Below are 13,610 nucleotides of genomic sequence, written 5' to 3' on the forward strand. Positions count from 1 at the left end.
TTAGTTCCTAACAAACTTTGGTGGGGGTTGAAGTTTTGTTAACTATTTGTTTTTTGCAAAATAGAGTTTCATACAGGTTTACCAATAATACACTGTATGAATAATAGAAATGTTTATAAGCTGAATCTTACATATGTAAAAGTGTGGGGGTGCTTAGCTAAAGTTATGTTTTCTAATCCAAAGAAAAGACAAATAGGTTTTAAGACCTTTAATTGTTTATTTATCCATTATGTTGTACATATTCTCGCATATATATTTTTTCTTCCCAAAAGTGATATGCTTTCTTGTAACATGAATGTTGAAACAAAAAATATAAATTTTTTTTGAAAAATGTTTTTTTTTTTTTTATAATTGCAGTTTTGGTCTCTCTGTTTTAGTTGAATTGCGAAAGTAGTCATCCCATTTTATTTCTTCTCAGTTTTAGTCCCTCAAACAGAATTTTGGTCCAAAACTTGATGAATTTTCATTTTTTTTGCGTTTATTTAAGTCACAACATATCTTAAGATCTCGTGATGCAACAATTGTACTTGAAATCTATTATCATAAATGGTGTAGTGTGACTTAAAAAAAGACAATTCGTCAAGTTTTGGACTAAAATTCTATTTGGGGACCAAAACTGGGGAGAAATAAAATAGGGGGACTACTTTCATGATTCAACTAAAATAGGGGACCAAAATTGCAATTAAGCCTTCTTTTTAAGTTGAAAATGTTGCTGACCAACCTTTTTCACATATTTAAAGTGAAAACTTATGAAATGGTTTAAGAAGAAGTAAAAGACAAAGATACCCTCAATGTCTTCAATCTGATAGTGTAACTCTTTTGACGAAATAGTTTATGAAAAGGTAGTGTAACTCTTTTAGAGAACTTTCAATCTGAAAACCATAGTTCATACTTCTTGAGAACCTTTTCTCAATGTCTTCATCTGGAAGATTTTATACTTCCTGAGAAGTAGATTTACTTAGCTTCCTATACCTATTTATTTCCTTCATAGTTGAGAACTAGAGCATCAAAGATACTATTTGTTGTTTCTTTTGTTGCTGTATTTTTTGAACTCTTTGAAGGTGATATCATTAATCATGAACGTTCTAGCTTTATGATGCATCTTTTGTTGCATATAGATTTCTTCTTCCCAGAAGTGATATGTTTTCTTGTAACACGATTGTTGAAACAAAAAATGTAAATTTTTTTGAAAAACGTTTTTCCTCTTAAAGTTGAAAGTGTTGTTGATCAACCTTCTTTACATATTTAAAGTGAAAACTTATGAAATGGTTTAAGAAAAAGCAAAAGACAAAGATACCCTTAATGTCTTCAATCTGGTAGTGTAGTTCTTGAAGAAATAGTTTATGAAAAGGTATTGTAACTCTTTTAGAGAACTTTCAATCTGAAAACTAGAGTTCATACTTCTTGAGAACATTTTCTCAATGTCTTCATCTGGAAGGGTTCATACTTCCTAAGAAGTAGATTTGCCTTAGTTTCCTATACGTATTTATTTCCTTCATAGTTGAGAACTAGAGCATCAAAGATACTATTTGTTGTTTCTTTTTAGCTGCATTTTTCGAACTCTTTGAAGGCGATAACATTAATCATGAAAGTTCTAGCTTTATGATGCATCTTGTATTGTTTCTTTTGATCAACATTGAGACCCTTTCTGAATATTTCAACACCAACAACGTCTTTTGGAGCCTCATAGAAATCTTTGACTATGTGCCAAAATTCAGGATCATGTGACATGTTGAAACTTATGAGCATGTCTTTCCAGTACTCGAGTCTTTCTCCATCAAACAAAGGAAACATGTTAATACTTTCACATGTAACTTCATCATTAGAGTTAGTCATTATAATATAGATCTTTTCTCAGACACGGTTAATTGGCCAACTTTGAGACCGAGCTCTGATGCCTATTGTAGAATGAGAAACACAACTAATAAGGGGGAGGTTTGAATTGTGTTTACTTTAAAAACGTTTTCAATAAGATTAAAACAAAGTGATGAGAAAAAACAGATAAAGCATAAACACAAAACAACTTATCCAATTTATTCAAATTGAAGGATTTAATTCGCTAACTCAACAACTGAATCACATTTCCACTGAAAACCTGCTAGTTAAATTGATTGTGTTCAAGTTTTCTCAACCTTCTAACTTAATACAATCAAGCTGTTGAGGAATGCAGTCACTACTAGGCTAGGTTAAAAAAGAGTATGTTTAAAGGTTTTGTAGATACTATCACAAGAGGGTTTTACAATGTTGTATTTTTAGAAACTTTTTTTAGCACTTAGACATAACACATGATATAAAGTAAGATTGCATAGACGACTATATTTAGCTGATTGTAGTGTGTTGTTCTTAGTTTCTTCAATGAGGATTGCACATCTTTTTATAGAAAAGCTTTAGGATTTTTTGTCGTTGTTTTGATTGCAAGAAATCAACATGTATCATGAAGTTTCATATCAAATCTTCATGGATTGATTCACCATTAAATCATTCCTAGAAATAGTCATTGTAATTTATTTTCCATATCTTGATATGGAGACATAAAGAGAAAGTGATATTATAATAAGAGTATGTCACATAGACCTTCAGACAAATAGTGGATTCATATAGTTAAACAGAGGATGCACAAATTTGTCTTGTATAGAGCGTTAACTTTTCACAATGTTGACTTTTTAAAGTGTTGATTTTTCATAGCGTTGGCTTTTTAGAGTGTTGACTTCCATTAGAGCATTGACTATAAATAGAGTTAAATGATCATATGCTTGTTACGATTTATCAGAGACAAACAATCACTTGTTTGTCACACTTAACATAGGCAGAATAGTTAGATACTTGTTGTAGTCATCAGAGCCAAACTAATCAAAGCATTGCTTGAAATAATAGAATCACTAGAGGGGGTTTTTAAAGCATTTTCATCAGACTCAAAATACGAAAAGCACAACGAAGTCTTGGTATTCCTTTAACTTAGTCCAAACATCATAAGATGCAACATAAAGTCATTCAAAATAACCTGATATGGAAACTGCATACTTAAATAGAAAATTAGTGCTTTAAAATGTTCCTACAAAATAATTTTTTTATCATCAAAACAAGCAAGGATCATAGTTCTTCAAACCAAGTTGGTTCTATTAATCTCCCCCTTTTTTATGATGACAAACATCTATTTTTGTGAACAACTTATAAATTTTAAAGGAGTAAAAAGAATTAACATAACATATCGCAACAAAACTCCCCCTTAAAATATGCATGTTTAATTGTAAAAGAGATATTATAACAAGATAGTTGATCAAATTAGAAAGAACTTAAAATTTTCATTAAAAAAGTTCTCAAAACATATTCTCCCCCTTTTGTCATCAAACAAAAAGAGTAAAAAAAAAAATACAAACAGACAAAGAACAAAACAGACAAAGAACAAAACAGAAAAAGATAAAAATAAAAAAAAGTACAGAGAACTAAGGAATTTGGGTTGGTCAGCCTAGCTAAGATTAAACATTAGGGTAGTCTAAATGTTCTCTTGATTCTTGGTTGTTAGTGTTGAGGCAAAATCCCAAATTAATGTTTTGCTGTACACAAATAATAAGTTAATTAAGTACCCTAATTATGATTTTAAATTATGTGTTAGTTTGATATGTGCTTTTGAGTGTGATAATCCAAGTTATGTACAAAACAAAAAAAATGAAAGAGAAACCAGTTCAAAGAAAGAGCTAAAAATGAACAAAATTGAACCAAGAACGTTCTGGACATAATCTGGAAAACCAAGAACGTTCTCCATGTTTCTATCATTTTCAATAAGCAAGATCGCATCAGTTTTTAATACAAGGAAAGCTCTTGTAAATCACGAATGAATTTCCAGTTCATATACTAGGAATTTACAACTCTCATATGGGCAAAAAAATCACTCAAAAGGATCAAAGGCACAACCCAAACCAAAAGTGTCAAATGATCATTCTCCGGTAATGTAATATCAACCTCCAGATTGATAAACATTCTCCAACATGTTACACATGATATTCAACAACAAACATCTTTCTCCAGAATGATTAACAACTATCTCTAGAATGACCAATATCATTCTCCAAGTATGATGACATCATTCCAGAATGATACGAACGTTCTCCAACTTACTGAACATCATTCTCCAGCTTTGTTACATCATTCTCCAACCTGTTTTGCATGATTCAAAAGGCAGTCTTAATCTGAATCGATTAAGCACATCTTTGATATGTTTGTATGCATAAACAAAGGATCATCACAGTCAAGAATGAGAAGCTACAGATCAGACTTTGTTAACACAAAAGCAGAAACGCATAATGTTCAAAACAGTAACATTCAAACTTTCCAAAAGTCTGGTCTTTGGTCACTTCTGAGACATGACAACAGGCACCTTTCCAACGGTCATAATATATGTCATCAACCTCCTTGAAGACTATAAAAGGAACCCAAGTTGAAGGAAATCGCATAACTTCAAGTTCTAAGAAACTCCATCAATCACATATACTTATATACTTGAAAGCTTCTCATTTGCAAAAGAATCAGTTCTGATTTATCTTCATATATCGATATCGTATTACTGAGTTCCTTTATCAAGAATCTATTCTCAAACACGATTTGAGCATAATCAGATTCAACCAATCTCTCTAAATCCTTATTGTGAAATCTCAAAACTATAAGGGTTGTTTATAGTTTGAGTATTGTTGTAAAAATCCTTTTATGGTTAAAAGGTGAATTGTAAAATCCTCTCAAGATTGATAGGTAACTTATTTGAATCCTTTCTGGGTGAAAAGGAATTGTTGTTACAGATCAAGGTTGATCGTAACAAAAACTGCGTAAAACCAAGAACATTTTCTGTTTGAACACTTAATGGAAAATTTCACAATTGTGAGGATTGGACGTAGCTCGAGTTAGGTGAACCAGGATATATCCTTGTGTGGTATCTCTTCCTTTTCTCTATTTACTTTCAGTCATTTTGATTATAAAGTTAAATAGATAAACTAAAACTGTGATTTTAACTAACAAAGAACATTCTCTGTTTTCTATTTTAATAAGCAAGATCATTCTTGAGTTATTGTCTAAAGATTTTAACATGAAATTTTAAATAAGAGAATTTACAATTCAAACCCTCTTCCTTGTAAAATGACAGTGCTACTTCAATTGGAATCAAAGCAAGGTCTCTAAAGAGTAAACACTTTAACAAGTGCAAGAGTAAAAGATCTAGCATAAAAAATGTCAAAAGAAAAGTACATTGTTGAAGGAGGATCTTTAAATAGACCACCCTATTTTGATGAAACTGATTACTACTTCTGGAAGAACAAGATGCAGCTGTTTTTGAAATCGCAAGATACAAGAATGTGGCACATCATTACAGATGGAGATTTCATACCAAGAGTAGATCAAAATGATTCAACCTCTGTTGAAAAGAAAGAAATCGACTGGACATTTGAAGACAAAACTAAGGTACTCCTAAATTCTAAAGCTCAATTATTCTTATCGTGTGCTTTGAGCAGGGAAGAAAGCGAAAAAGTTAATGAATGCACAACTGCTAAAGAAGTATGGGCCACACTACAAACTTATCATGAAGGAGCAAGCGATGTCAAAGAAACAAGAATAGACATTGGCATAAGGAAGTGTGAGTTGTTTCGCAGTTTTTTCGATTTTTGGATCAAAGAAAAGTTTAGCTGAGGATTGGCCTCGCATACAAGGTTAGACAAATTGTGAGTAATGAACAGTTTTAAAATAAAGAATGATAAATAATTAAGTAGAAATTAGGGTTTTAAAACAATTTTTTTTTTAAATTAAAAATCAAATAAAAGCAAAAATTTTATTGTAGAACAAAAAATTTCAATTAAGTAAATAAATTAAATTCAATAGTGATATGACAATCCCCGACAGCGGCGCCAAAAACTTGATAGCGTTTCAGCAAGTGTACTGAATCACTGCAAGTAATAATTAAAACGGTAATACCGAGTGTCGAACTCAAGGATTGCATTTTACTATCGGATTATATTCCATTAATAAAATTGAACAAAAAGTTCCCAAATTGATTGAAATAATATTAAAAATTAACAACAGTTATAAAATTGATCTTTTATAATAAGAAAAATGTCACGGATGAGTTTCACTTCGAATCCAACCTTGGTGTCTAATTTGATCCTAGTGATTGAATTCCTTTATTGAATTATTACCGAATTCTCTTTATTATTCTTGCCCTAATGTCTTAGTGACAAAACCTTTAATTCCAAAGTAACCCTTAATTCCTTAGTGGATTGAAGATTATAATTAAGCATTATTGTACATGAATTCTCTTTATAAACTATTACCTCTACAACTAATTTAATTGGTTTTATGACCTGCATCTATCCCTAGACTATAAATTCATGAATTTCTTATCTCAAGCATTGTAAAGTCCACTTCCGTTTCAAAATACGAATCGTAGAACATTTTAATGTTGATCAAACAATAAAAAGCATTAAGTACAGAGATGAGAAAAATAATTCAATCAACTCATTCATATAAATAGAAATAAAATTAGAAAAATAAGGGTTTCATCTTGTTACACTCATCCATAACAAATAAGGTTTAGTTACTCATGACAGAAATAGAAAAGATAGAGAATAGAGAAGAATTACAAGAAAGATTCATGAGTAATTCTTGATAAAACTGCTCCAATGGTGTTAGAAACGACCATCTTTGAATTTCTATGCTAGGGAACAAGTCTCCATACTTCCCAATAGTCAAAAAGATCCCTAGAAAGTTAAAAAAAATGCATTTTAATGAACGTTGATGCGCGTCGCGCACCCCAGGCGCAGGATTTGCGCTCTGGGCGCGCCTGGACAGTGTCAAAAGGGTGGAAGTGCGCCACAGGCAGAACGTTTGTGCTTCAGGCGCGTCCTGGAAGTGGCAAAATGCTGGAACTTTTGCGCTTCAGGCGTACAGCTTCTTCTGGTTGACGTTTTCTGGATTTTGATGCCTCTTTAGATTCTGAATTGGGTTCCAATGTCTTCATGAAAGTTGTAGCTATGTAAGTTAGATTTCATTTGCATTTTGTTTGACTCCAATTGGACATCTACAACTCCAGATATGGCTGAAATACTCCATATAGGTAATGTTGATTTCTCGCCAAAATTCAACACTGCACTAAAACAAAGTAACAACGCAAAACTCCGAAAAATCTCTACTTAATCAAGGGAATAAGAACATAAACATTTCATTAAATTAAAGAAATAAAATTAACAAAATATATCAAATAAATCCGTAAATTAACTAATGAATAAAAGATAAATAAGACTAAATACAATAAAAAATATGCATATGATGAAGAATCATCACAATCCCAAATTTAATCTATTGATTGTCCCCAAACAATAATTAATTTCAGATTTGGTACAGTTAAAAGAAAACATAAACTCAATTTCTCAAATCAAATCAAACTCAATTCTCAAAGTTGTAGCTACTACAAAACATTCATCATACTCAATGATTGCTTAGTATAAACAACACAATTTGTACACTTTAACATTCATTCATCAAGTTCAACTCTCTCTTCAAAGTATCTCACCAAAATTTCTCTCAAGTGTTTAGAAAGGGTTATGATTTTATCACTCAAATACTAGAACATGCATCATGCTACCATAAGCTTGAAAAAATTCTAGTTAGCAATCACAATGCAGCAAATACATACACTTTTGGAGGACTTTCGGGTTGTAATGGGGCTTAGGTAAGGGTAGGACATTTTGGGATAGTGGGCTTTACTACTTGGAGTTAGGCAAACATTTTCAAATTATTTTACCACTTTTTAGTTTTTTTTCACCGTTTCATTGAGGAGATTCTCGAAAATTGACAAAAGAACCAAGAAGATATTATTCACCAAAGTATACAAACTAATTTTTTTCTTCTTTCTTTTTTGTTTTTCTTTTTTTTTCTTTTTGTGAGAATCACCACCCCAAACTTAAAAGGTTACTATCCTATGAGCAACCCCAAATTTAGAACTTTATCAAGACAATATATTTTTTTCTACCTAACTCCAAGTAAGGTGATTTAATTAAAGTCAGGTATTTGGCTTGTAATGTGGCTAGTAACCCAAATAAAAGGGCATGGCTCAAAGGGGCTAACAAAGGGTAAAATTTTTATGGGGTAGTTAGAAATGCTCAAACGCCCAAACAAAATTGCCTCAATGTATGCATAAATTACAAGTGATGCAAGTTTGAATTAGTGTAAGTTCTGAAGGGATAACACATGTCTGGATAATCACATAACAAAGAACTTAAGTGTTTAGGCTCAAAAGCTCACAGCTAGGATAATAAGAAAGAGTATGAATTATCTAAATGATGTCAAACATGCAACTCCAAAATTTACTTAATATTTTTTTTATAAAAAAAAATTTTGAGTTAGACTTCGACAACCAAGGAGTAATCAACAATGCATGCATTAGTGAAACTTATCAAATTGAGCAATGATATGAGCAAAGATATAGAGTTCGAATTTCAAAATCCCAAACAGAAAACTTGAGACCAAATGGAAGTTGTTAATAATTTTTCATCATAGTGCACATTTACACACAATTAGAAAGACACAAATTCAAATAACAAAAATAAGATTGCAAAAAATAAAAGTTACCTCAACCTGTAGGTTGCCTCCCGCGAAACGCTTCTTTAAAGTCATTAGTTTGACGTGTCAACTATTGTCAAGGTGGCATATATGACAGGAAGAACACATCATCCTTCTCACCAAAAGATACATATTTCAAGTGAGGTGGCAATTGCTTGAGTTCAACCAATGGTGTATCTTTCTTTTTCTCTATATATTCATCTTTATTCCCTTTCAACCCCTCCCATGTAGTGGGGAAATGGGGAGTAAGATGGTGATTCTTCTAACATGGCTAAAACCTCTTTCACATTTGGATCTTTACTTTCTTTAACAACATCTTGGGGTAGGCATAACACTCCTAATGGCATAATGGGTCCTTGATGTTCAAATTCTTCATCGACTATCGAATTAAAAATCTCAATTCGATTGCTCCCTTCTCTTTCGTTTGAATGCTTCATGGCTTTTAAAATATTGAATATAACTGTTTCCTCATTTACCTTAAAGGTTAAGGTGTCATCCGCCACATCAATCATAGCTCTCCCTATTGCTAAGAATGGTCTCCCCAAAATCAAAGGAATGTCATTGTCCTCTTCCATGTCTAGTACCATGAAATCCACTGGGAAAATGAACCTATCCACCTTGAATAATACATCTTCTACCACTCCATACGGGTGTTTCATTGAGCGATTCGCAAACTGTAACATTAGTTGCGTGTCTTTGACTCTTCCAAGCCTAGCTTTTTGTATATGGAGAGAGGCATAAGACTTACACTATCCCCAAGATCACACAGGGCTTTCTCAAAAGTTCTATTCCCAATAGCACAAGGAATAGAGAAGCTTCCAGGATCCTTGAGCTTAGGTGGCAACTTCCTCTATAGAATAGCACTACACTTTTCAGTAAGCATCACTATTTCACTACCAATTTTTCTTTTCTTTAACAGAATCTCTTTCATGTACTTGGCGTAAGCCATCATCTGCTCTAGTGCTTCTGCAAAAATAATGTTAATTTGTAATTTTTTAAAAATATCAAGAAACTTACCAAATTGTTTTCCAGTTTCTTCATTTATTAATCTTTGAGGGAATGGAAGTCGAATTTCTGGATTTGGTCGCGGTTCCCTTTTTTGTACCACAAGTTCTTCCTCCTTTTCAAGAGCGGCGTGCTCCTCAAATGACGCCAGTGTGACCATTTCCTCTAGGTGGGTTGAAGTCGGAGTACTTCCACTCTGTTTGGCTTTAGGCGGTACTTGTTCACTTACCTTGCCACTCCTCGTGGTCACTGCATTAACATTATTTCGTGGATTTGGAAATGTGTCACTAGGCAAATTTCCAGGCGTTCTTTGTGCCATTTTTTGAGCTAGTTGAACCAATTGGGTCTCTAGATTCTTTATTGATGTAGAGTGATTTTTTTGAATGGCTCTTGACTCTTCAATGAAAGAACTTGTGCTTGTTACTAATTTCTCCAAAACACTCCCCCAAGCAACTTTTTGTGGTGGGGCTTGATATGGTTGAGCTCCTTGTTGACCTTGAGATCTACCCTGTTGATCTTTCCATGAAAAATTTGGATGATTTCTCAAACCAGGATTCTACGTACTAGAGTAGTGATTATTCTGCTTCCCATTGTTAGCCATAAAGATCACCTCTTCTAGTTCTTCTGTATCATCTTCATCCGGTGCTTCACAAGCTCCATTTTTATGTGCTCCCCCACAAAAGTCACAACCAATATGTTTCAATAATTTGATAGGGGCAACTTGGGGTAGTATTTTTAGAGCTGCCATCCCTTTCTTTATCTCAGCGGCGATAACATCTTCTATCTGTTTTGGGAGAAGCTTCCCTTGAGCCAACCCAACATCCAGAACATTCAATTCCAGCATACCACTTTTTGACCCACCACCTCTATCATACAACATCATTTGTTCACTTGATTCCATTATCTCAATAATTTTTTGTGCTTCTGATGCGGTTTTGTAATTCAAAGAACCACCTGTTGTAGCATCCAAAATAATTCTAGTGCTAGGCTTCAAAGCATTACAAAATATTTGCATTTGGGCAGTGTCATCATAAGCATGATTGGGGCATCCTGCTAGTAAAACCCTTGAATTGCCTGTAAGTGTCACAAAGAGATTCTCCTTCTTTCTGTTTGTAACTTGAAATCTCTTGCCTTTTTCAAACGAACACAACTGGGGGAAAGTATTGTTCGAAGAACTTATCTTTAAGGTCATCCCATTTGGTGATGCTACCAGCAGGAAAGGAATTAAGCCACTCCTTAGCATCATCTTTCAATGAAAATGGAAATAGTCTCAACATCTTGCCTTCTTCAGAACAATCATCCATTTTCACTGTTTCACATAATTCAGAGAAGTTCGTGAGGTGTCTATTGGCGTCTTCGTTATTTTTATCGGAAAAATGAATCTCCATCAACTCTCGTAATAGAGCAGGGTTCACTTCAAACTTGTTAACTGTAACTGGTTGGTTATGGATTGCCAACCGAGCACGGTTTCTATTTCGATTCCCATACTCGTCGAGGGTACTTTCATGTGGTGGTGGATTAGCCATCTTCGTAAATATGAAGAAATCCCTCAAATCCTCTTCTTCCACAGCTGTCTTTGAGTTTCTATGCTAGGACACAAGTCTCCCAACTTCCCAATAGTCAAAAGGATCCCTAGAAAGTAAAAAAAAAATGCATTTTAATGAATGCTGATGCGCGCTGCGCGCCCTAGGCGCAAGATTTGTGCTCCGGGCGCGCCTAGACAATGTCAAAAGGGTGGAAATACCCCCCAGGCGCAGCTTTTGCGCTTCAGGCGCGTCCTGGCAGTGGCAAAATGCTGGAAATGCGCCTCAGGTGCGGTTGTTGCTCTTCAGGCGCACAACTTCTTTTGGTTGACGTGTTCTGCATTTGGCGCCTCTTTAGAGTCTGAAATAGGTTCCAATGTCTTGATGAAAGTTTTAGCTATGGATCTTAGCTTTCATCTGCACTTGGTTGGACTCCAATTGGACATCTACAACTCTAGATATGGCTAAAATACTCCACATAGGTAATGTTGATTTCTCGCCAAAATTCGACAGTGCACTAAAACAAAGTAACAACGCAAAACTCCGAAATTAATCAAGGGAATAAGAATATAAACATTTCATTAAATCAAAGAAATAAAATTAACAAAATATATCAAATAAATCCTTAAATTAACTAATAAATAAAAGATAAATAAGACTAAAAACAATAAAAAAAAAATATGCATATGATGAAGAATCATCAAAGTTTTAAGGTTTGAAAAAGAGAAAGTGTGGGAATACGCAAGGAATGTGAGTGAGCGTTGGGTTGGTGGTGAGTGTGTTTTATGAATATCTTTGAGTTTCTAAAAGCATAACTAGTTGACACGCGTCAACACTAATGAACAAAACATGTCTGAGTATCACAACTTACAAGGAAAAATGTTCATATTTAAAAATTAATTGAATTTAGATTGCCAGGGGCACTAATAAATTCCACTTCTTCATAGGCAGAGCATATATACATTTAACCATTTATTATGTTTTACCATAGACAAAACTATGGAGACTTCAACATCATTCTTTTATAAAAAGAATGTTTAGGTTTTTCTTTATAAAATTGAATTTGTCTTCACTTAGAGATTTTCTGAGAATACTAGCCCATTGATGACTAGTGTCAACAAATTTATTGTAAAATTGTATTTTTAGTTAAACTTATAGGTGAAGTATTAACGCAAAAGATAGGAATGTTACTCTCGTTGAATTTTAAATCTTCTAGCTGATATTTTATCCACAACAATTGAGTTCTACAACCTATTGCTGAGATATATTTTGTTTCTGTTGTTGATAGAGCAATACTCCTTTGTCTTTTGATATACTAAGAGATTAGATTCTCATCAAGGAATGTACAATTTCCACTAGCATTTTTCCTTTCTTGTATGTCTTCAGCATAGTCAACATTATAGACGCCTACTAACCTGTACTCAGAGGTTGGCTTATAATATAGACCAAGATTAGTAGTTCCTTTCATATATGTATACATCCTCTTAACAACTGTTAAGTGAGATTCTTTAGTGTCAGACTAAGATCTAGCACACCCACACACTAAACATACTCATCCTTTGTGTACCTTCTGATCTTCCTTTTAACTTACTCATCCTTATAAAGAAAACAAGTTGGATGCATAGGTGTAGACATAGACTTACATTCATCCATTTAAAATTTCTTAAGATTTTCGTTTGTGTATTTGGTGTGACAAATGAGTACATTTTCTGGGCTTTGATGAATTTGAATTCCAAGAAAGAACTTCAATTCTCCCATCTTTCTTATCTTAATTTCATTTTGCATTAACTTAGAAAAACCTTAGCAGAGCTTACCGTTAGTAAAGCCAAAGATGATATTATAAACATAGATTTGAGCCATGAGAAGGTCATTCTTATATTGTTTTGTAAATAATGTAGTGTCAACGTGGTCTATTTCAAAATCATTCTTTAATAAGAAATTGTTAAGTCTATCCTACCAAGAACTTAGAGTCTGTTTCAGACCATACAAAGATTTCTTTAATTTGAAAACATCATATGGAAAATCATAATCATCAAAGCCAAAAGTTTGTTTGACATACATTTCTTTATTTATGTAACCATTTAAGAAAACACATTTCACATTCATTTGATATAAAATGGTTTTATTAAAAACTGTAATAGAAAGTAAAATTTTGATTGCCTCTAACCTTGCCACATGGGCAAAAGTTTCACTGTAATAAATATCTTCCTGCTAATTGTATCCTTGAGCTACATGTCTTGTTTTGTTTCTAACGACTTCATCTCTCACTTTTACTTTGTTTCTGAAAACCTACTTGGTTCCAGTTGACTTATTTTCTTTAGGTTTAGGGACAAGATCCACTGCGTCATTTATTTTGAATTGATTCAACTCTTCTTTCATAATCATTATTGATCTATAACATGATAGAGCTTCGTCTATAGTTGTAGGTTCAATTTCAAATAGTAGTCCAAACATAGATGTTTCTTTAAAAACGAATTTTTTCCAGAC

The 13,610-nt window shown here is 33.2% G+C and overlaps 1 protein-coding gene and 1 non-coding gene across 2 annotated transcripts; one reads left to right on the top strand and one right to left on the bottom strand.

Moving 5' to 3' along the window:
* Positions 1-9,277: 9,277 nt before the first annotated feature.
* LOC140920772 (uncharacterized) lies at positions 9,278-11,126 on the bottom strand. Its single transcript, XM_073369595.1, has 4 exons — positions 10,811-11,126; positions 10,211-10,731; positions 9,701-10,108; positions 9,278-9,445 (listed from the first exon to the last, which is right to left on the bottom strand). The coding sequence occupies exons 1-4, from the start codon at positions 11,124-11,126 to the stop codon at positions 9,278-9,280; spliced, it is 1,413 nt and encodes a 470-aa protein (XP_073225696.1).
* LOC113787434 (small nucleolar RNA R71) lies at positions 10,632-10,739 on the top strand. The gene has a single exon (XR_003473938.1). It is a non-coding gene; the product is annotated as a small nucleolar RNA R71 (small nucleolar RNA).
* Positions 11,127-13,610: the final 2,484 nt, after the last annotated feature.

Source organism: Cicer arietinum, chromosome 6 (assembly GCF_000331145.2).
Source record: "Cicer arietinum cultivar CDC Frontier isolate Library 1 chromosome 6, Cicar.CDCFrontier_v2.0, whole genome shotgun sequence".
Lineage (NCBI taxonomy): Eukaryota > Viridiplantae > Streptophyta > Magnoliopsida > Fabales > Fabaceae > Cicer > Cicer arietinum.